Source organism: Gallinula chloropus, assembly GCF_964237585.1.
Source record: "Gallinula chloropus genome assembly, chromosome: 26".
NCBI classification, from domain to species: Eukaryota; Metazoa; Chordata; class Aves; order Gruiformes; family Rallidae; genus Gallinula; species Gallinula chloropus.
This window is the reverse complement of record NC_140111.1, coordinates 5444872-5469013: the sequence shown is the minus strand read 5'-3', so window position 1 is coordinate 5469013 and position 24142 is coordinate 5444872. Positions and strand designations below refer to the sequence as shown.

At 45.6% G+C, this 24142-nt stretch overlaps 1 protein-coding gene across 1 annotated transcript; it reads left to right on the top strand.

Moving 5' to 3' along the window:
• Positions 1 to 580: 580 nt before the first annotated feature.
• Positions 581 to 23761, top strand: BRCA1 (BRCA1 DNA repair associated; the record flags this gene model as incomplete). Its single annotated transcript, XM_084275426.1, has 22 exons — positions 581 to 660; positions 2009 to 2062; positions 3250 to 3330; positions 3810 to 3898; positions 4738 to 4883; positions 5850 to 5955; positions 6853 to 6898; positions 7338 to 7480; positions 8332 to 11631; positions 12246 to 12331; positions 13659 to 13833; positions 14360 to 14492; positions 14657 to 14823; positions 15894 to 16219; positions 16817 to 16904; positions 17505 to 17582; positions 18028 to 18068; positions 18670 to 18753; positions 19161 to 19215; positions 21717 to 21790; positions 22262 to 22322; positions 23405 to 23761. The coding sequence occupies 22 exons, from the start codon at positions 581 to 583 to the stop codon at positions 23506 to 23508; spliced, it is 5517 nt and encodes a 1838-aa protein (XP_084131552.1). The 3' UTR covers positions 23509 to 23761.
• Positions 23762 to 24142: the final 381 nt, after the last annotated feature.

Genomic DNA, 24142 nt, shown 5'->3' with positions numbered 1-24142 from the left:
CCGGGGCCGCTTCGCTCCGGGGCCGCTTCGCTCCGGGGCCGCTTCGCTCCGGGGCCGCTTCGCTCCGGGGCCGCTTCGCTCCGGGGCCGCTTCGCTCCGGGCCCGTCCCCGCTCCCGAGCGGCGCAGAGGCCCAGCGGCCTCTCTTCGCGGTCGGGGCCTGAGGTGCGCTGGCTGCTGCCGGGATCCCCTTCGCGTGACGGGCTCTGCCGTCCTCTCTGCACCCCCCCCCCCCCCCCCCCCCGCCGCGGGTCCCTCTCCCCCACCCCCATCCCCAGTGAGTCCTTCCCCCCCCACCCCCGAGGCTCCTTTCCCGCTTCGTCGCCTCTGTAACCCCCCCCACCCCCCACCCCCGGTTCTCCCCTTGGACTGCGAGGGCCCTGAGGGGGTTTTACCGCCGGCGTTCGCTCTCCCAGCTCCACCGGCGCTGTGGAGCGGTGGAGAAAGAAACAGGCACGAAGCGCGTTGTGGGCAAACAGCCCGGGAGGAAGCACGGCCACGGGCCGCGTTTGTGCCTCCCAGAGCTGACTGGTTTGTATTGGTTTTCCCTCCCCCCCTCGCAGGTGCTGTTGGGTGTGAAGGATGGACTCCTCGGTGCTGGCCGTTGGAGATGTGCAAAACGTGCTCTCGGCTATGCAGAAGAGCTTGGAGTGCCCGATATGGTATGCCAGGAGAGCAATGGGAGCTCTGCTTTAGTGCCGTTAACGAGCCTCTTGTTTTTCCCCTCCTTTCTTTTCGAGGGCTTTGGCAGTTCTGTGGGTGGTCAGGAAGAAAAAGGATTGGCATTCTAAGGCTAAGCATTGGGGATGTTTGGTGAGGCTCAGTTGAGGAAATGCAAGGCAGAACCCGTGTTTTGCTCTTAGGTTCTAGTAAGTCTGCTGTAATTAAGTCGGGTTTAATTTGTTTGTTCGAGATCACCTTGGCTTAGCTAGCAGGGGGTGTGAGTGGCAGTTCAGAGCCAGGGTTTTAATGCACCCAGCAGTTCTGTTGAGAGCTATTGTCTGGGCAGAAGGCTGTGAATGTGGTGAGGTTGAACCTGTCATGCTTCACTTCCATATATGTCATTAAGGCATAAAGCTCTTTCTATTATGGCAAGATTTAGGAGTGAATAATGCAATGTAGACAAACTACTGAGGCTGCTTTTGGTTCTTGGTGTATATTTTTCCATATGCTTTAGTTGGACTGTTCTGTAATAATAGCAGCATGTTTGTTTTGTCTGGTTTTGTCCAAGTTTTGTTGTGGAATCATTATATAAACTTCATGATATAAACTACTTAAGAGACTCCTAGGTTGTAGGCAGGACTGCAGTCACAGAGAGGCTTCCTTATGTACATAAACAGTCTGTGAGACTCTTGGGTGACTGGGCTTGTAACAATACAAGCCTAAAATAGAGCACAAGTTTTTAAATGTTTATTTTGTTTTCACTATGTGTTCAAGGTAGATTGTACTTTAAGGTGAGTTGAGCAGTTGGTTTGAGCTTTTCAGAAGTTATATGTTAATTTTCACACTGTGCTAAGCAGGAATGGGTTTAGAACAGAAAATGGGGGGGGAGGAGGAAAGAAGGAGGAACTTAAATAGTCATTTTTGGTGACACACCTGTGTGTTTGGCTTACACAAACACAGCAAGAGTCTGGTAGGCTCTTGAATCCAGTAGAACTACATCACCCTCTGCTCTTGTCACAGGAGGTCAGTGTTGAGAAAGGGTTCTACCAGCATGTTTCCTGCACTCTTGAACTGGCATTTCCAGAAAATGCTGTGTTTGTCCTAGAGGCAGAGCATGAGGAGCCATTAGATAGATTATCTACTTGTCTGTATCTCACCTAATGACAGGATTTGTTACTGTAGCTGGTTCTCAAAACAACAACTATCAAATGTGTCCTCCTCTTCCCCACCAAGACTTTTAAGTATTTGCTTTTTAGTTTAGGAAAGTGACTGTACTTCTGGATCTTATTTTGCTGCCCCTATTTTCTGTGTAACTTCTGTGTCCTTGTTTTTCCTTCCTTTTTGCAGCTTGGATACACTAAAAGAACCGGTTTCAACAAAGTGTGATCATGTCTTCTGCAGGTGGGTTTGCAAAGGTGTCACTGCAGTGCTCAGTCAGCCTCTTCCTGTTCTCCATGTACCCTTCTTGCCCCTGATCCCAAGCTGGGAGGAGTGGCTGACACACAGGACACTGCACTGCCATCCAGAGAGACCTGGACAGGCTGGAGAGCTGGGCAGGGAGAGACCAGATGGGGTTCAGCAAAAGCAAGTGGAGAGTCTGGCACCTGGGAAGGAATAACCGCTGGAATCAGGACAGGCTGGGGGTGACCTGCTGGAGAGGAGCTCTGTGGAGAAGGACCTGGGGGTCCTGGTGGGTGACAGGGTGGCCATGAGCCAGCAGTGTGCCCTGGGGGCTGAGAGAGACAATGGGATCCTGGGGGCATCAGGAGGAGTGTGGGCAGCAGGTCACAGGAGGGGATCCTCCCCCTCTGCTCTGCCCTGCTCAGGCCCCACCTGGAGTGTTGTGTCCAGTTCTGGGCTCCCTGGGATCAAACAGACAGGGATCTCCTGGAGAGAGTCCAGAGGAGGGACAGAGATGCTGAAGGGGCTGGAGCATCTCCCCTGTGAGGAAAGGCTGAGTGAGCTGGGGCTGTTCAGCCTGGAGAGAAGAAGACTAAGGGGGGACCTTATGAATGTTTATCAATATCTGAAGGGTGGGATGCAGGGGGAAATGGGCAGCCCCTTTTCAGTGTCTGTGGGGACAGGACAAGGGGCAATGGCTGCAAGTTGGAGCACAGGGAGTTCCACAGCAACATGGGGAAGAACTTTTCCCCAGTGAGGGTGAGGGAGCCCTGGGACAGGCTGCCCAGGGGGTGTGGAGTCTCCATCTCTGGAGAGATTCCAGCCCCGTCTGGACACCGACCTGTGTGACCTGTCCTAGGGAGCTGCTTTGGCAGGGGGTTGGACCCCATGAGCTCTGGAGGTCCCTCCTGTGATTCTATGATCTTTCCTTTGGTGATAAATAACTGTTCTTCAGTTGCTTGATATGTAGCTATTTTAGGGGAGAAATAAATTCTGAGTTAGAAATAACGTCAGCCTCACAGTTGTGTCAAAGGGGATTGATTAGCTCATCATAACACCAGAGTAAGAATACAGGTATTCAGCTTGGTAATGAAGGATTTCTCCCAAGTGGTGCATGCCTGGGCTTGGTTTTAAAGAAAATTAAATTCTTCCTGTTGTTACTGTTGTGATTATTCTTCTTTTCCAAGGTTCTGCATGTTGAAACTTCTCAGCAAAAAGAAAAGAGGGGTGACAGAGTGTCCTCTGTGTAAGACTGAAGTCACCAAGAGGTAATGCATCTTTACAAGTGGACTTGAGGAGAAGTTGGAACTCCAAGGAGAAGTTACTCGTGGTCTTTTCAAATGGCTTAGCAGAGGACTGAAATAAAAGTTTAAAAAGCCATTATTCAGTAAACTTTCAGTCTCTAAAGGGGGGGCTCCACTGCCTTACCTCAGTATAAACTTCTTTCAAGTGACCACAGGTGGAGACACCATTCCTAGCACGTTTGTGCTATCAAGTATAGATGGTGCTACTGTTGAGTCACTACAACTTGATTCTCTGTGCTAAACCTGAGGGAAATGCAAAATGTATTTCATTTTACCTAGTAATGGTTGTTTGGGGGGGAATTCCTTGTTCCTTGGCAACAGTTTCTCATTGTCTCCCACTTTGGAGTTCTTAGTTTTTCTGTTGAGCCTGAATTCTGGGAGATCTGTGAGTAGTTGTCCCATCTGTTTGTCTTGAAACAACTGACGTGGTGGTGTCATTTCAGGAGCCTGAAAGAAAACTCCAGATTTAAGCAGCTGATTGAAGGACTGTTGGAAACTATCCATGCATTTGAGCTTGACACTGGAGTGAAGTGTAAGTGGTGTGAATGTATACCCTCCACACACCTTTTTTTTTTTTCCTTTTAAATAAGGTTTTGACATTATCAGTTACTCCTGGGGTATCTCATTTACTATACAGCACTCAGCATGGGAAGGATCATCAGAAGCTTGCTCTTGGATGTTAAAGTTCCATTAAGTTCCTACAGTTTTCTCACAATAAGCTCTTGAACAGTTTAAAGGGGTTTTATTGTGCACTTGGCTCCAACCAAACTTACTTTCAGTTCCTGAAACGTGGCTGAATGTGTATCAGACAATCTTTATTTTACATAAACTGTGTGGCACAGTCCTGCCTTAGAATTACACCCAACATTGCAGCTTTCACTTAGTCTCAGACCCTGAATCAGGGTGTGTTAACTTGTCCCATTCAGCTGTGTCCTTCTGGAATCCAAAGTTACCCCTTTGTGTACTCAGTAAAGGGTCAAGTCAGATACAGGCTTGTTCCTGGGACAGGTGGGGATTTGGTTTGGGGGGTTATTTACTTAGTATATTGTGCAATAAACCAAATTATTTTGTTTTCATTCTTTCTAACTTGTTCAGTCTTTCTGAAACCATTAGCATCACACCCTGTTCTTCCCAGGTTATCCATATAACCCACAATTAATTGGCAAAATTTAGTCACCAAGGTAGAGATTTTCTTTAATACTTGAAGAGTGCTCATGAACAATCAATAACTCAATTGGATTTCTTCCTTTGATAACTATTTTCGTTGTATCTTGCTAGTTCTGTGCAAGGCTATTTTATTAATAGGTAATATTTATTTGTCATGCTCAGTGTAAGAAAACATATTTCCCTCCTTTTTTTCCTATTTTTCAGTTTTAAGCAGTTACCACTTCCCAAAACCATCCACGGAAGCCCCCGCTCCTGAGCTCTCCTGTAAAGAAAACTCTGTCATCCAAAGTAAGGGCTTCAGAAACAGGAGAAAAAGCACTAGAGAAAATGAACAAGAAAACTGCACCTTGGTAAATTTTTTTCCCCAGTTTCTGAATTGTTTAGTGGGGGTTTTCTTGAGTGTGTGTACATACATCTGCATAAAGTGATGGAATGGGAGAGTTTGGTTTGCCTTCAGCTTACTGCCTGACCTGAGTGTTATTCCAGACAAGGATTTCTAAAGACTTTTCTCTTCCTAAAGCACTTTGAAAAGACCAGAACTCAACACTAACCTTGCCATAATATATTCTGTTACTGAAACTGGGATTGCAAGCTTTTCTCTGCTGCTTGTTTAATGAAGCTGCCTAACTTCTACTATTTCTAGCAATAAGGCTATGAGTATGTCCTAAGAACTCTGAAGATATTAACCAACTCGGGTGCTTGTTGTGTGTCTGAGTTTGTTCATGATACACTGTTTCTTGTCTCATCTGCTCAATGCCGAATAGAGTGTTAAGTGAAAGAAAACTCTAATGATTTGAGCTAGTAAATGCATGATAATTGTTTCTAGTAGCACATTCCACTACTGATATCATAGTATCATAGACTGGTCTGGGTTGGAAGGGACCCCAAGGATCACAGAGCTCCAACCCCCTGCCACAGGCAGGGACATCAACCTCCAAGCCTGGAGCTACACAAGGCTGCCCAGGGCCCCATCCAACCTGGCCTTGAACACCCCCAGGGATGGGGCACCCACCCCCTCTCTGGGCAGCCTGTTCCAGCCCCTCACCACTCTCTCTGCAAAGAACTTCCCCCCAATATCTCCTCTCACCCTTCCCTCCTCCAGCTTCACTCCATCCCCCTTGTCCTGCCAGTCTCTGCCCTTTAACAAGCTGATTCCCCTATTGATTTCCCATATCAATATGTTAAAATACTGCCAATTTAAACACTTACATGGCATGTATCAGCCCCACCTGCTGTAGTTTAAATACTGGCAGGTTCTTGGTTGGAAGTGGCCTACAGCTGTAAATAACCATTCCTTCCTGTTCTCCTGTCTGCAGGAAGTGGATGTGGATCCACAGCCTCCAGGTACCAGGCTCAGAAGGTGCTCCCGGCGAAACAAACCCCAGAAAAGGGATTCTGAGAAAGGGGTTTACATAGAGCTGGGTAAGTTCTGCTGTAGGTCCACACTAATTGGGCCATTTAATTTCTTTGCATTGCTTGCAAAGTAATTAAAAGTGGTGAAGTTCAACTAATTTCTGCTTAGCACCCAAAGGGACAAATGATGGGCAATTGGAAGTTGGGAAATAAAAGGAGGTTTTATGTATCTTATGTTGTAGAAAATAACACTGCTGTAGTAAACCATTAAAGGCTCTGTACAAGATACAGAGAAGATGCTTACAGATTAAAAAAGTTACAGTGTATTTAAACTAATAACTGCTGCTTTCTAAAGAGTTTTAAGCCTTGTCATCAATGCTGGAGGCTCTGGTTAATAACCAGATATGAGGATGAAATCTAATTCAGAAAATTTCTGCCTCTCCCAGCTTTTCAGAACATTTTTTAATCTGGTGCTGACTGCTGCAAGAAACAAGATAGCTGCTGTGCAGAGTTTATTTTCTCCCTGTTCCTTCAAGAAAGGAATTCCTCCTTTTAACAGATCGTGTTTGTGGCCTCTCTTTTTCCTTACTGCTTCTGCCAAGATCAGGCAAAGGATGGGAGAGAGTTGACTTCCAGTTCAAAATTGTAAATACAAGCAGCTTTCATGTCTAAGTTTAGAAATCAGAAACTAACTCTTAGCTAATTAACTCTTAGTAGCTCACTGTTACCAGTCTCTGTATTGAAACAGATTTTAATGCTGGAGGCATGTAGATATTTAGACACAAAAATCATTGTAATTAGGCAAAATACCACACAACTGAACTCAATTTCACCTGATAAAAGTTGAAAGCATCTACCTCTGGAAAGAATTAAGCACATGTGCTTCTGTGATACCAAAAACTGAGTCTGAAATGATTCAGGGAGAGAGGATTTGCCAACCAGAGTAACAGCTGATTTGTTTTTTAGGCACCGATTCATCTGAAGAGCTTTTTAAACAGCCAAGCACCACTAGGTAAGTAAAGGTGATTACAGAATTCATATTACTAAAGACAATAGTTCAGTATTCTTGTTCCTGTATTTCAGTTTCTTAGTATAAAACTGATGGAATTCTTCAAGCTGACAAGTGATTTTCAACTTCAAGGACAGCAGGGTAGAATGGATAGCTGACCTCCATCAGTTTGTCATATAACATGGTCTACAGCTGTTTTCTAAATGTTTTATGGCTTCCACAGACATTAGATCTTCAAGAGAAAAAATGAATGTGCTACACTTATCAGGAGTGTGGGAGGGGATCTTTTAAAGAGATGGCCTGAAACTCTGAAGGGGTCTAGTTTTGGTGAGTGTCAGATGTACAGCCTGACTTCTCCAAAACCATTTCAGAGAGGAAAAAGGATCACTTCATGTCTACTGTGGTTTTCAATGTAATGAAATTAGATTTCCCTTCCCAACAGGCTGGAAGACAAAGAAGTGCTTCCCATTTCATCTCTCAAAAAGCTAGAAGAACCCAAGAAGGCTGAGAAGTGGAATGAATCTTCGTGCAATAAACAGTCTGACAAACTGGGGGCTAAGGAAATAATTCAACCAAAGGTCACAGGTGTGTTTTATTTTGGTGACAAAACAGCTTGAAAGAAAGACCACAAGTTAATGTTTTTATTGCATTTTTTGAAATAATTTATTTTCAGTCTTGTATATTGCTGTTGTGTTGATGCCTACAGCCAGGGATAATGTAATACAAGCCCATACTTGTAGAATAGATGCTTAAAATGTGGATAATTGTGTATGGGAACAGAAGGGGGAAAAGTAACTTGGTCAAAGTGCAAAACATAGTCAATTCTACATCACCCACATCATTCTCCCCAGTGAGCTGGGGCTTCTCAGCCTGGAGAAAAGAAGACTAAGGGGGGACCTTAGGAATGTTTATCAATATCTGAAGGAAGGGATGCAGAGGGAAATGGGCAGCCCCTTTTCAGTGTCTGTGGGGACAGGAAAAGGGGCGATGGCCTCAAGTTAGAGCACAGGGAGTTCCACACCAACATGGGGAAGAACTTTTCCCCAGTGAGGGTGAGGGAGCCCTGGGACAGGCTGCCCAGGGGGTGTGGAGTCTCCTTCTCTGGAGAGATTCCAGCCCCGTCTGGACACCAACCTGTGCAATATGAGCTGGGGAGCTGCTTTGGCAGGGGGTTGGACTAGATGAGCTCTGGAGGGCCCTTCCAACCCCTATGATTCTATAATACAAGTTGGGAGCACTGTCTGGTAATTCCTGTAAGAAGCTGGATGTAGGATGTCATATGCAATTTCATCTTTTTCCCCTTCTCTAGAGGAAGATTTGTGCCACGTGGGCTTGGGGGAAATAAAACCAGTTCTTTTAAAACAAAGCAGCTCTTAAGCTTTTTCTTGTGGGTGCAAAATAGGGTTTAATAATTTCTAATGCCTATAAATCTTCAGGGCAAAGTGATCTCTCAAGGGAAGGCTTGAGCAAGAGAAGCACTCGGAGCATCACTGAATGTGCCCAACCTGGCCAAGGGAATGTGACTGAATCCCAGAGTTCTCCTTCAGATGTGCTCCCTGTGGACCTACTTGCAGAGCAGTGTGAGAGAAGAGGTAGTGCCAGTCCCTTAAGGAATGGGGACACACCTTTCTTTAATGACACAGAAGAAGCGGACGCAGAGCAAGCTCAGTGCGAAAGCAAACGCGAAGAGTTTGACCTGAATGACAGCTCAGAGAACAGGGTGAATAAAAGCAAAGGAGTAGATACTGTTGTACAAAATGAGGAAGCTGAGGAAGTGTATGAACCTGAGGAGGATTCTTTGTGTGAAAAAGAGCTTCCTCTGGAGAAACTGCTTAAGACAGATACACCTCCCTGTGCTACCCCGAATCTGGTCTCTAGGAAGAGGCTGAAGCGAAGCATTCAGAAAGTCAATGAATGGTTTTCAAAAAGCAACAAGATTCTGTCTTCCAATTCTTCCCAGGATGATTCTGCTGGAACAAGTGATGCTTCAGGTGAAGGAGATGCATGTTTATCAGACAAAGATTCCTCCATTTCACAAAAGACTGATCCTATGATAGAGTCCATGGAAATTGCAGAAGTTCAAGGAAACAAAATATGGTCAAAACAAGAAGCAGATAACATCAAAGATAAAATATTTGGGAAAACATACAAGAGAGAGAGGAAATCAAACCCCCATGTTACCTTGAGAGACACTATACCCATCACAGAAAAGGAAGAGGTGACTGCTGATAAGAGCTTAAATAACTCCAGCCACAGTGGACGGAAAAGAAAAAGGAAGACTGCCCGTGTCCTGCAGCCTGAGGACTTCATCAAGAAGAAGGATCCAGAGGTAGATGGGCCCCCATCTACTGGTCCCCCAACCAGTGTTAACTGGGGCCTTGGAGATGCTGAAAAGAGATGTGACGAAAGTGCTGCTGTTAAAGAGGGTCACCTTTCTGGGGACAGAGAGCAGAATACACTAACAGAACACGAGGAAGGAAGAGGATCGATACAGAAAACACCTGCTGAGAAGGTGACTGGCAAGCATGGTGATGGGGAGCTGGAGCTGAGCAACTGGGATCAGAGAAGCACTAAAAAAAGAGGTTCTGCAGCAAAAAGATGCAGGACTTCCACTAGAACCATGTGTGCTCTGCAGTTAGTGGATAGAAACTCTGTTTCCCCTGAGGGAGCTGAGCCACAGATTGACAGCTATCCCAGCAGCGGAGAACCGAAGGGAGGTGTCTGCGAGCAGGGTCAGGTCAGGCGCAGCCGGCGGCTTCAGCTACTGTCAGAAGAACTGGCAAAAGAAAGAGGAAAAGGAGGAGTAACTAAGGGAGTGAAAAGGAATGAGAGTGAGCATGGAGGGTCTGTCTCTGGAGTCCAGAGGAATGTGTTAGTTCATGTTTCTGCAGGCAAAGACCTGTGTGAGCCCCAGAGTGCGCTGAGCTGCAAGCCACTGGCTGATCTACAGGGTGGTGGCCTTGAACCAAAGGAAACACCGACTGGTCTCAAGGGTTCATCTGACACTGCAGAACCTAGAAAAGGTCTCCACAATCCTACAACTTCACGCCAGCATTCCAGCTGTAGTTCCTTTGCACCTGATTCAGGTTCTCAAGAAGGTGCAATACTAGGTAGCCCTCTTCTCCTGCAGTCATCTTCAGTGACTGTTGTGCAAACTGCCTCCCACCTGACTGAAGAGATGCCTGAAGCATGTACTGCTGCTCCCCAGGGTGGTGGACATGACACACAAAATGTTCCAAGGGACTTCCAAACTGAAAAGCTGCCAGTGGCTAAAAATGGTTCAGAACTGACCAAGGAAGCTGAAGACAGTGAGGTGGACACGCAGTATCTGCGCAATATCTTCAGGCATTCCAAGCGCCTGTCGTTCAGCCTTTATCCTACCTCCATGAAGGTGTGTGCAGCAGAAGATGCTGCTTCTAAGACTTTAAAGGTATCATGTGCTGATCAGGTGGAAAATAAGAATAGCAGGTATTTAAAGCCAGAGAACTTGCAGGAAGAGAAAAGAGCTGCTGAAAGCTTGAGTAGGGTTTGTGAGAAAGAGAAGCTTGAGATGTGTGAATCAGCTTGTGTAAGTCCTGTGAGTTCCTTTGTTGGCACTGCTGAACGTATGCACACAGGGAAACATCAGAGAGATGCTTCAGGGGTTGCAAATCAAGGGAGTCTGACACCAATACACATGGGAGCTGCTGGGACTGAAGACAAAAACAGGCTGCGAAATGGAGAGCAGGGAAATGAGAAGCCAGTGTCACCTGACATGGGCAATGAGTTGAGACAGAGCCCAACTGAAAGCAACAGAAGCCACAGTGATGACAGTGGTACAGAAGAGCATGTTCTCCTGAGAGCTGATTTAAATGCAGTTGGTGAAGCATGTTTCAGCTCAGAAAGCAATCAAGCAGGAAATGCCAGAGCTGTTGATGGCAAACGACACTTCCAGTCCAACTCAATGAGCAAGAGAGAAAGAAAACAAGTAAAGGGGAATGAAGAACAGGCAACCCAGACTGCCAGCATAGGGATGCCAGAATGTTTAGTTACAGAGCCTCTGAAAGAACCTCTTCAAGAGAACAGTGACTCCACAGGTTTGTCTGAAACAGGGGAAGGCTTACTGTGCTCTGATGATGATGCTGAAGAGGACACCAGCTTCTCTGACACTCACAGGAGAGACACATCTGCTGTGTTTGTGAAAAGAAGTGCCAGCACCCTAGTAAAGGAACCACACCATAAAAATGTTAGTGCTAAGCAAAGATCACAAGGAATTAAGAGATCTCGAAGAAAGGCACAGAAACTGCAGTCTTCAAGTGAAGAATCTAGTGAGGAGGAAGATTTCCCATCTTTTGGGGCATTAATATTTGGCACATCAGTAAGAACCCCACTGCAGGTGGATAAACCAGTGACATCTGGGGTGGAGTCTTCAGTGAGTCCCATCACGTTGCCTCATGATGGAAGCCACAACGACAACAACATGCAGAAGAGGTCTGAAGCTGCCCTGAGTAGTAGGCATGTTTCACCAAGCCAGGAGTCAGAATGCTCTGTCAACTTGTTTTCTTCCCAGTCTGATGAATCAGTTGAGGGTTCACAAGAGCTGAAGGAACCTTCACTACAAGTTCATGCATCCAAACAAGCAAGAAATGCAAATGGGACCAAAGAAGCTTCTCAGAGTTCTGTTGGAGGGCTGAAGAGAAGCAAAGCTAACTTCACAAATGAATGCCTGGAAGACCCAAACATGGGAACAAACCTAGGTATGAACCAAGATCTCTATGTGTGCAGCTGTGTTTGTAATGTCATTGCACCTGGGCTTTTGGGGGTTGCATAGGAGCTTGCTTCTGGATTTAGGTCGTGCTTGCTCTTTTAAAGGAATGCATCAAAAAATCAAAAACCCCTTCCAGAAAATTGAGTTCTCCCAGTATTCTTTGTTCAGAGCATAAATTAACAGATTGGGCACTAGAGACTGGCCTGAGCCAGGCTGCTGGAGTATTAATTTGGGAGGGAAATGCTATGTGCTCCTTGTATCTATCAGCAAAATTCCCTGAAGCTTAACCTGAGCTGCTTCCCCAGATGAAATGATTCTTGAAACTGGCTATAGAATTCCTAAGTGCTTATTTTGACCTCTTCATGGCTTTCATAAATATCTGGGATTCTTTCAACACTATTCAAACACTTTGAGGTTTGTTTCCTTTGCCATCTTTGTGCCATGGTGTTCTTTTAAATGTTTGTTTGAAGTGGACCTGTGCTTCTCACTTTAAGTGTCTTTGCAACACGTCCCTTTATCACTAACAGTTTGCTAAAAAGAGGTTATGGATAATGTTTGTTTGTTGTTTTTCTTTAACTAAGATTTTCTTTTACCTTCCTCAAGGTGAAGCATCTGGATATGACAGTGAAGCAAGTAATGCAGAAGATACATGTGGAGCATTCTCTCAGGGTGAAATCCTTACCACCCAGGTAAGGGAGTTCATGTGCCCAGTTCTAAAAGTAATTTGCATTCTAGGATATCAGCAGGTACATGTGAGAGATTAAGTCAGCAGAGTGGGAAACTGCTGTCATCATAATTCCTTTTGTTGCTAGATTACTTCCAAGAGCATAATTAATGAAGCTCTGTAGAACTGTTTCTGTGCCATTATTCATCCAACTTTGCCTTCTGTGGTAACATTACATTCTAATGGCCATAACTTTGTTAGGTTGTATTGATTGCAGTGCTTAATTGTCAGAAATGCTATCTAATTAATCTCCATGCTTGACCAGTGCTGGTAAACCTCAGCTTCCTGTGTTTAAAAGTTTCACTGATAGCAATTTATAATGATTGGTGGTAAGGATTGGATGTGTGACATGATATTTAAATGCATGGAGACTTGCCTTCTGGGGGTAAAGAGTAAATCAAATCACTCCAAATGAGACTGCTGTAAATATAAGAGTCACCAAAGAGCATCCCATGAACTTCAAGGTAGGTCTTATGGAGATCTCTCTCCCCAGCATTAACAACCCTGTGAGTTTTATTGGAATCCAAGATTTGTGCTTTGTGGCTGGTTCTCCACTGCATCAGTGCAAAATGTGGTCAGCTGGCAGGGTGTTTCCCTCTTCATTGACAGAGATTCCAGGATATTCCTGGGCTGAACAGAACAGTGGCAGTAGAGATTGGTGGAGGAGGGTTCGTGATGTGGGGGTTTGGTTTCATTCAGGGTTTTCAATCGATTCAGTAACAAGGAAGTTCCACATGGTGACAGTGCTGGAGCTGTAAATGTAGCATTGGTTGCTGTGGAAACAGCTTCATCCTGGTGGGTGAAGGGTTTAAGTTTTTAAAAGGATCCTTTGAAGCCCTCTGCAATTCTTACTGGGAGGTGAAGGTGGGATGGTTTTAATAGAAGGTATTGTAATTTTTGAGAAAAGAAGGAAGACTGGGGTGGAATATTTCACCCCCTTTAATGGTCTCATGGCCTTTCAGCAGCAGTGGAAAGTGCAGAGGCTCAATATTAAGTGGCTGATGCAGTTGGGGCAAAGGGACCTTGAGAGAAACCTGCACACAGAAGTTCTTTTTCTGCTGATTAAACTCTGATTTATCTAATTTGAAATAATGTGGGTGGCAAAAAGATTCTGATGCTCTGCTTTGCTTGTTTGAGGGCTGGGGGGTTTCTTGCTGTTGACACAGTGTGTCCATCTTGGTTGTCACAGGAAAAGCAGGAATTCTGCCCTTTCTAATTTTCAAGCATTTGTTAAATAAACCAATCTTACCACTTAAAACTGAGTTTGCTAATGTCAGTGCAATCCTTTGCAGCAGAAGAATGCCATGCAGAAGAACCTGAAAAAGCTTCAGAAGGAAATGGCTGTTCTTGAAGCAGTTCTAAAGCAGCACGGGAGCCAAGACTCTGATTTCACACCTGTCCCTAGGAAACCACCACCTTCCAGTGGTGAAGGAACACTTGGAATGGAACAGCTGGGACAAGAACGAGGTAAATAGCAGTAGTAGAGCAGTAAATAGAAGCTCCCAGCTTCCTTGCAAGCAGCTGTGTGACTATTACTAATGATTTTCTCCCTCTGCCACAAACCAGAGTGTTAATTTAAAATTGGGGGCTGATGGGGTCTGTCTGTCAGAAGAACAACATCTTTGGCCATAGGCTTGCTGAGCTGGTGAAGAGTGCTTTAAACTAAGGGTGCCAAGAGAGGGGAACCTCAGTCCACCAAGCCTGGAGGAGGTGACAGGTCAGCAGGAGAGCACCTGAAGTGCAGGACAAGGGAATTCCAGCCACTAAGTCAGCTCCATCGGGCGCCCAACTTAAATGCCTCTGTGAAATAAAATGCAGTCACTGCCTGTGCTTTAGATAACTATTTTGGGTAGATTTCTGGTTTGGGATGCTTGGCTCTCCAAAGTGTCTCTGGATTGAGAATTAAGGGAACACTTGACTTCTTACCTGGAGAAACAATGAAGAAGAGTTGCTTTAATTTTGCTTGCTTAAGGATTGTTTTTCTTTTTCAAAGGGGCAGAGTCAACCACAGAAGGGAAGTTGGAAAATCACATGTGCAGCAGTGCAAATGGCTTTTCAGACAGTGATTTCTGTGTTACACCAAGTGATTCTCTCAACAGTAAAATGAAAGAGATAGAAAAAGAAAGGTAAATAGTTTGGGGGGTTTGGGGTTTTTTTTTTTTAATATAAGGTTAGAAATTTTAAAATCTTGAAATAAATTACAGTAGCTCAGTAACAGTAGCTGTTACTGCATGGTACTGGTACTTAGAAGAGTAAAGAAGGTATTGAAACCAATTTCCCCTCTCTTAAGGTCTCCGGAATTAGTGCTTCCATCTGCTAAACCCTCTTTGTTAAAGACCCCAGATTTGGAGAAAGGCCTTCAGTACAACAGTGTTCCAAAGAACAAAGCTCCATCTGAAAAGACAACACCTGTGTGGGAAGCCAGGCAAGAGTACAGCCAGTGCCAGCTTGAAGGAGGTAATGTTTTTGAGGGATCCAGCATAGTTTGATTCTTGCTCTGTGTGTGTGTGTTTACATACCAGCAAGACACAACTTTTCCTTGTAAATCAAGGATTTCAGCTTACATATTTCTGGTCAACTTCAAAAGATGTTACTACTTTGGTAACCCAGCTGTATGGCTGCTCAGCAGGATGGGGTCTGACAGTGCTTCAGCAGTAGTGGGAGTTACCTGCCTTGTGTGCAAGTTGGTACTTCTTGGCAACTGCTGGTCAGCGCTTGCAGCTGGGAAGGACGATGGGATCCTGGGCTCCATCAGCAGAGGGGTGGCAGCAGGGACAGGGAGGAGATTGTCCCTCTCTGCTCTGCCCTCCCCAGCTGGAGTCCTGTGTCCAGAGCTGGGGCCCAACACAAGGAAGATGTGGGACTGTTGGAGAGGGGTCAGAGGAGCCACGGAGATGATCAGAGGGCTGGAGCAGCTCCCCTACGGAGAGAGGCTGAGGGAGCTGGGCTGGTTCAGCCTGGAGAAGAGAAGGCTGTGGGGGAACCTCACTGCAGCCTTCCAGTCTCTGAAGGGAGCAGAGGAACAGGAGGGGAATCAGCTTGTTAAAGGGCAGAGACTGGCAGGACAAGGGGGATGGAGTGAAGCTGGAGGAGGGAAGGGTTAGATGAGATATTAGGGGGAAGTTCTTTGCAGAGAGAGTGGTGAGGGGCTGGAACAGGCTGCCCAGAGAGGGGATGGGTGCCCCATCCCTGGGGGTGTTCAAGGCCAGGTTGGCTGGGGCCCTGGGCACCCTTGTGTAGCTCCAGGCCTGGAGGTTGGTGTCCCTGCCTGTGGCAGGGGGGTTTGAGCTCTGTGATCCTTGGGGTCCCTTCCAACCCAGACCGGTCTATGGTTCTATGACAGAGAGGCTATTAAAAGTTCCAGGGTGTTCTAGTGCCTCAGCTACAGATTGGGAAGAAGTGTCAATAGAAGCAAAGGTGAAGTAATAAATAAGGAGAGAAAGTGAGTGCAGCATTTAAATTTAAAAGGTAAAGCGACTACAAGAAGGATGGAATTGTTCTCAAGAGTCATTTCTCTTTCCCCTCAGAAAATGCAGATGAGCAGAAATCTGGGACCAGGCGGAAGAGTGCATCTGTCTTATCAAATCTCTCTGGAAATGTGACCAGGAGTAGAAATAACTCCTCCTCCTACATAAGGCTTCTTAACCCTCAAACTACAGAGGCCACAAATAGTTGTGTTGTGGCTCAGAATGCCAACAAAAGATACACTCAGGACTGGAAATCAAAGAGAAGTGTGTGTTTGCCTGTATCCACCCTGCACAGTGCAGCTGAGAAAGAAAATGCTGCAGGTCCAGCTGTGACAAACAGGAGAGAAATGTCAATCGTGGCATCAGGTCTGAATCAAAGTGAGCATGTAAGTATAGCTGAGTAGTTCTGGAGATCCCTTGTTAATTGTTCCTAATTACCACTGGAGTCCTCAGCACCAACCAATCACACAGGAACTGCAGATCAGTAATACAGCAACAATTGAACTCCTAAAAGCAGGGAGAATGCTGCCTGTAACCAGCACTGTTAAGCTTAGTGAGGTTTGATCTGATCTTTTCCAGCTGCCTGCTGGGGAAAAGCACCTTGTTCCAAGGCAAGGGGACTTTGGAGCCCTGCAGCTTGGAGGGGGCTGGTTGGTTGGTTCCTTTAACATTCTCAGATGGTGCTTTGTCCAAATTCTGATCCATGCTGAGGATTTCTGTAACTAATCCATTCTGAATGCTAATGAACTTGTTTTTATGATCCATTTCCACAAGGACATGGCTCTTGGTTCATAAACTGCTGACCAAGAGCTGCTCTTTAGCCTGTTCCATGGTGCTGGCATTAAGGAAACATACATTCTGTGTGCCAGCACAAATAAAACCATGACTGTGAAGTAACTCACTGTGTCATTCCCCTGTAAACTGCAGTTGGTGGGTTTTTTAATCTGCTTTCCCAGCTATTTATTTTCTTAACTGCTTTTCAGTTGCTGGTCCAGAAGTTTGCAAGAAAAACTCAGAGCACTTTATCCAGTCATATTACTGAAGGAACAACCCATGTCATCATGAAAACAGGTTTGTTGGGAGCTGTGAGAAGGAATCCTGTACTTATACACAATATAGAACTTTTAACTCTAGGCTAACCAACAAGCAGACAGTTGAGTAATTAATTAGGATAAGTTTGAAGAGAAGGTACTAATTATTTTCTTCTCTGTCATAATTTTTATGCTTAAATCTTTTTTTATGATTAAATTGTTCTGTCTTCATACAGATGCACAAGATAAACTGCCTGCTGCCTGTTCTGGTAGAGTAGATGATCTTAAATGGCTAGTTATCTAAAATTTTGTCAACATCAAGCACTTAATCCTACTGTTAAGTGTTCCCTGTCTTGGCCAGTATTCATGTCTGTCTTCCCTCTTTACAGAATAACTAGAACAGGGTCAGAAGTGGTAGGTGTGACTACCTCCTGCCTGTTCCCTTCAGTTTGGTAGAATCAGGACACTAGAATTCCACAGCCTTTTTATTAAGTGTCTTGATATTTTGTTGCTACATTTGGCAAAATACCCTTTTGCTTTTAGGTACAAAGAATTTGAGCTGCTTTGGTTTGGTGGGGTTGGTTTTTTTTCCTCACTAATGCCAGAACTGAAAGGTCTCTTACTCTTCTTTGCCCTGCAGATGAGGAGTTGGTGTGTGAACGGACCCTAAAGTACTTTCTGGGTATTGCAGGAAGAAAATGGGTAGTTAGCTATCAGTGTAAGTATAACTTGGTTTGGAGCTAAATGGTCTCTGTACTCTTCACCTGTTCCAGTTAAAAAAAGGATCTCTTTGTGTCCTGACACCTGATAACTTGTGGTTTCTTCTAAATGCTTTAAAGCATCCCCCAAACAAACAGCAAACATCAAGCTTGCCTTCTGAATATTTCTCCTGCTTTACAAGTAACCACACTGGACTGCTCCTCACCCTGACAAAAAACCTCTCCCCCTTAATTCAGCTCTTTGAGATGTGTGGCAGTTAGTGCAAAATTGAAGTTATTTCTAAGTAAAACAAACTTAAAGTTCTTTCAGGCCTCATGCTGCATTCTGTTTCCCTAAGTACAAAAACCTTCAGAGTTTTAGGGCAGTGAGGTCAGGCTATTGGCAGTGGCAGTAACAATTCTGCTGGGTAAAATGATTTGTTCTGTTTTTATCTTTTTATTCAGGGATACTTCAGTCCTTTAGAGAAGGAAAGATACTGGATGAGGTGGGTCTTTTATCTTAAGAGTGAAATGTCAAATGTGGGAGCAATGCTGTTCCAGTGACAGACCTGTTAGTAGCCACAGATATTCTCTAAGCATTTAGCATGTGGAAATTTGGCTCTGAAAATCAGAGTTCTAATTTTCCCAAATGCTAGGACCACAAGCCCTGCACAGGTTATTTGTATTCATTGTTATTGATGATACACTGGGACCCTATTATTATTTTTAAGAGGTTACAAGCATATTTTCTTGTATGTGTTCCTACTGATGGAGGCTATGTACTGATAATTCATTTATATCAAGTGAGGCTTTACTGCCCAGTTAATTATAGACTTGGAGTGTGCCCCTTCTTTTATACCATTTTCTAGGTTACTGTATTGTTTGTCTATAACTTTGTTTCTTTAAAAATTGTCTGATGCTGCAGACACTTGCTTGTTGCCTTCCAACATCCTTCTTGAACAGCCTTTCAATTAAACAGCTGCACACACTTCCTTGTCAGGTTTCCAGTTCAGAAACCTGGCAGCTTTTTGCCTGTCCTGATGCAGAACTCCAACCCAGGGAAGTGTTCTCAGGCTCTAACTTGTGATTGCTCATGTTATGCCCCAGGAGGAGTTTGAAGTTAGAGGAGATGTAGTCAACGGGAGGAACCACCAAGGCCCGAAGAGAGCTCGGCAGTCCCTGGCTGAACAGGTAGGAGCACCTCAGGGGTCAAAATCATGTCCTGCTGTGGCTGTCTGATAGGTGACTGTGCTGGCTGAATATCTGGAACTCCTTCTGCTTTCTCTGCTCTTCCATATAATATAGAGTTGAGGAATTAAGAGTTTTTACAGCTGAGAAGTGAGCTCTGTCAGCAGCAGCACAGACCTGCTCGAGTGACTGGCTGTGCTCAGAGTGAACACTGTCTCTTTACAGCATCAGGACAGCACAGGGCTGGGGGGGGGTTTGATGTTCTTTTGTTTTGTAGGTTGCAAAGAGCTTCAGATGTGCTTTGTGAAACAGCTTGATAACCAGTCTTAGAAGTGTAGTGAAACCAGCATGTGAAGTACAGTCCTGTAAAGATACATAGATCCCCTGGTAACATGTTCCTTGTTTTTCAGATCTTTGAAGGCTTTGAGATCTGTTGCTTTGGACCTTTCACTGGTATGACTACAGGTGTGTCTTGTAGAGAAATTAAATTAACTCTTAGCATCAAATGGTATTTATAGGGGGATTGTGTGTTCACCATAGTTTTACATTTGACCTCTTCTTGGATGCTCTTGTACCTCTGATACTCTGACACTTTCAGAATCCCTACCTGAGAGATCACAGAGCTGTAGGGATTGGAAGGGACCCCCAGAGCCCATGGGGTCCAACTCCCTGCCAAAGCAGCTCCCCAGGACAGGTCACACAGGTCAGTGTCCAGACAGGGCTGGAATCTCTCCAGAGAAGGAGACTCCACACCCCCTGGGCAGCCTGTCCCAGGGCTCCCTCACCCTCACTGGGGAAAAGTTCTTCCCCATGTTGCTGTGGAACTCCCTGTGCTCCAACTTGCAGCCATTGCCCCTTGTCCTGTCCCCACAGACACTGACAAGGGGCTGCCCATTTCCCCTGCATCCCATCCTTCAGATATTGATAAACATTCATAAGGTCCCCCCTCAGTCTTCTTCTCTCCAGGCTGAACAGCCCCAGCTCACTCAGCCTCTTCTCACAGGGGAGATGCTCCAGGCCCTTAATCACCTTGGTAGCCTCCTCTGGACTCTCTCCAGGAGATCCCTGTCTGTTTTATCCCAGGGAGCCCAGAACTGGATACAGATACAGTGTAGGTAAAGAACTTCACCCAGTTCTTTCTCCAAGTAGAATGGAAACAATGTTCTCTACTATCTGAATGTCTTCAGAGAACTGCTCTGGCAATTTTGCTGTGTTCCAAAACAGGCCTTTTACTGAGTTTCTCTCTGGTTCTGTAGCAATGAAGGAGAAGCACTAATGTCACTGTGCCTGGGAATTGCTTTAGGTGCAATGGAACACTTGTATTGGAGCATTTTTTTCTTTAGTAAACAGCTCTTAAATACTGTTTTTCTAACGTCTGACACATCCTCAGTGTAATCTTCTCTCTAGCAGCAGATGTTAAGTGAAACACACAACAAAGCCAGAAGTTTCTATACAAGGGAAGAGCTGGGCACGATGGCTTCGTTAGTTTAAACTGGGGTAAAGTACAGTGAGTGTCTGGAAACTCCAAGCTAGCATTTTTCCACTTAAAATATTTGTCCCTCTCCCCATTTCTGTGGCTCATTCAGCAGGTACTTTCTGATTTGTCCTATATAACTTATTTTTTGCCTGGGTGGAACATCCTTACATCTCTTGACATTTGCAGTAATTACTGCAGACGACGCAGCGCTCTCACCTGCTGCAGGGAGCATCAATTATGGCTCTTACACTTGAGAGACTTACTTATCTTCACCATCAATTCAACAAATTGGTAGAAATTAAACACTTTGGCTACTTTTCTTAATGAGGTAATCATAGGTCTGGCTTCTAGGGGTTTTTTTTAAGTTTAATTTCATGACTTACATCCTTAGGATAAGAAGAAATAGTGATGTTCCCTTGGAGCTTTGGGCATGTGGTGTGTTGCTTTTTTGGGGCTGATTTGTTTTGGTTAGCCCTGACAAGAGGGCAAGGGAGGAGAGTTGATGTTCCTCCTTTTGATTTCCAGCCTGCTGAGAAGCATCAACTTGCTCTCCTCCCTTGCCTTCTTGTCAGGACTTCTAAGAAACCAAATTAGGTTCAACAAAAGCAAGTGGAGAGTCTGGCACCTGGGAAGGGATAACCACTGGAATCAGGACAGGCTGGGGGAGACCTGCAGGAGAGGAGCTCTGTGGAGAAGGACCTGGGGGTGCTGGTGGGTGACAGGGTGGCCATGAGCCAGCAGTGTGCCCTGGGGGCTGAGAGAGACAATGGGATCCTGGGGGCATCAGGAGGAGTGTGGGCAGCAGGTGACAGGAGGGGATCCTCCCCCTCTGCTCTGCCCTGGTCAGGCCCCACCTGGAGTGTTGTGTCCAGTTCTGGGCTCCCTGGGATCAAACAGACAGGGATCTCCTGGAGAGAGTCCAGAGGAGGGACAGAGATGCTGAAGGGCCTGGAGCATCTCCCCTGTGAGGAAAGGCTGAGTGAGCTGGGGCTGTTCAGCCTGGAGAGAAGAAGACAGAGGGGGGACCTTATGAATGTTTATCAATATCTGAAGCAGGGGATGCAGGGGGAAATGGGCAGCCCCTTTTCAGTGTCTGTGGGGACAGGACAAGGGGCAATGGCCTCAAGTTGGAGCCCAGGGAGTTCCACAGCAACATGGGGAAGAACTTTTCCCCAGTGAGGGTGAGGGAGCCCTGGGACAGGCTGCCCAGGGGGTGTGGAGTCTCCTTCTCTGGAGAGATTCCAGCCCCGTCTGGACACCGACCTGTGTGACCTGTCCCAGGGAGCTGCTTTGGCAGGGGGTTGGACTAGATGACCTCTCAAGTTCCCTCCCAACCCCTGTGATTCTGTGATTTATTCCCTACCAAGGTTTGCATGTCTTTCAAATGCTGGTAGTTTATATAAACACAGGAGGGCTTGGGGAACGGTGTCAGTTTCAATGTGATGATATGAAATGCTGGACTGACAGGCTGTTGATCTGATTTCCTCAGAACACCTGGAATGGATGGTGGAGCTGTGTGGTGCCTCTGTGGTGAAGCAGCTTCATCTCTTCTCCCACAGCACAGTAAGTGTTAATGACCATTCCACTCAGCGTAGTGACCAGTGTGCAGCTGGTGTAACATACAACAGGTTGAAGGGTGACATCACCTCTGTCTGCCTGTCAGACTGATGCCTACAGGTATGTTAGTGAGAGCTGCACACAGTAACGATGCCAAACTGCCTGGCAGCAGTTGTTGTGTTCCAGGCTCTGTCTGCTCTGCATGAGAAGACAGGCTAACCAGATAGACAGCTAATCACTGGGAACCAGTGTGGGCCTCACTTCCCAGTGCAAAAAGCCTTCAGTGCCTTAGTCACAGCATCCCTGGAGAGAAAACACAGAAACATCTAGTGTCTGTCTTCCTCTCCTACCACCTAAAGCCCTCTCTGAAGGGATGCACTGGAGTAGAGTCAGCCCAGTGACCTCTCTCTGCAGAGGGGAGTGTGATGGAATGACAGGTATCAGTGTCAGCTGTATTTTCTCATCTTTTAATCCTAGAACTCCACTGCTGTCGTGGTTGTGCAGCCAGATGCTTGGATGGAAAACACAGATTATAGAGGTAAAACAACAAACTGGTTGTGGTTTATGGTACATATTAAGTGTCTTTACCACCTCAGTCCTTTTAATAGTTAAATTTCAGAGAGGTTTGTAGAGGAATTTGAATAAAATTGTACTGCATCTGGAGACAGAGGTATGTCTTGAAGGAAAAGTCTAAGGATAAAAGAATCAAAAGTATCTCAAGCATCAGCAATAGAGTCTTGAAAGGTAGTCTGGTGGGGAAATCTGCTCCTTGGCTCAGTTGTCCTGCACATCATCAGAACCAGACACTTTTTCCAGACACTTTTTTGACTGGAGATAGTTTCTAAAAAGTGGGGAAATGTGCCCTTGGGGGCTGGTAAGATCCAAGAGAGCTTCAGGTGGGACAAGATTCTCTTGGTCTGGAAGGAATATCTATCTATAGAGTGCTAATTGATACAGCTTTTCCCTTTTTATTCTCTTCCCCACCCCAAAATCAAACACTCCAGAGAAACCCTGAGACTCTGGAGGTGCAAATATTCCAGGGAAGCTTACCTCTCAGTGAGGCAGGGGGAGGTACAGGATGAATGGGAGCTGGTTGGGCTATGGTGGTGTTCAACAGCAACAGAGAAAATGGAGCAGAGGATGATGTGGAAACAGCAGCTGTTTCCATAGCACCAGGGAAAAGAGAAAATAAAGATCCTGAAAGGGAGAACAGTCTGGGAGCACTTCAGTAATTTCTGTTGCTTCCCTCTTAATGAGACTCGCTGCTTGTCACACACCCAGTAAGCCTGAGCAGGCAGGAACTGAGGCTCTGTCACCAGCATCCTAAATTAAAAGATAACAAGGGCTGTGCTCTGCTTTCAGTGCTTATCCTGTGGTGCTCAAAGCTTCCTGCCTGACCCTGTGTCAAACAGCTGCTCTTTCTAGAGCTGTAGCCTTACCTGTGCTGTTAAAAGGCCCAGTCCTGCCACATCGCTGGTGTTAGAATCCAAGGTTTTATCAAGACCTTTAAAATGTCCAAAGATAAAGCAAATAGCTTAATCTGAAAGACATCAGCAAGCTCACCTCCAGCTTGCTTTGCCTCCTTGATAACAGCATTATCACTGTGTCTTTGTCCTACAGCAATCCAGCAGAAGAGCAACGTTGCCATGGTGACTCGCGAGTGGGTCTTGGACAGCGTGGCTTGCTATGAGTGCCAGGAGCTGGATGCTTACCTTGTGTCCTGAGGCTGCTCTGCAGTTCTTTTCCCATTGCTCAGGAATTCTCATCCATGCTGATTGTTTGGTAATTATTTTCAGGACTGATTAAGGGCAGTTTTGCAGAGATGAAGTGTGTGCAGTGTTTCCTGTTCAGAGTAGAACAATGACACTTTTATTACTGATAATGCTACTTCACATTGCTGTACAGAGACAGGACTGCCTGCTGTTCTTCAAAGCTTCACATTTCCAACTTCAAATAGGCCTTTAAATTAATGTAAAATAAATTGTAGGCATTAGAAAATGTATGGCTCTGCCCTCTCAGAGAAATGGTGATGATTTGCTGTTGCAGACAGCTCCTGTTTATGTAGTTGAGGACATCTTGGAGACAGTCATTTAAGAGTAAGGTTGGGCTCAGGGCTTGAATTAAAATGTACTTGCACTCCTGAGTAACCTTCACATTTCTGTCTTGCAAAAACACATACCCTGAGTGAAGGTGTGTACCAGCACAGTGGAGTGTTACTCTGTGACTAACGTGTCAGCCCAGTTAATCTGAGGCCCTGGGTTGTAGTTGTGTTGAAACCTGTACCAGTGGCTCTCCTGGTGTATATACCAGCTTGTCCTGACCAGGAAAATCATCCCCAAGTGCAGCCCCTGACCAGCC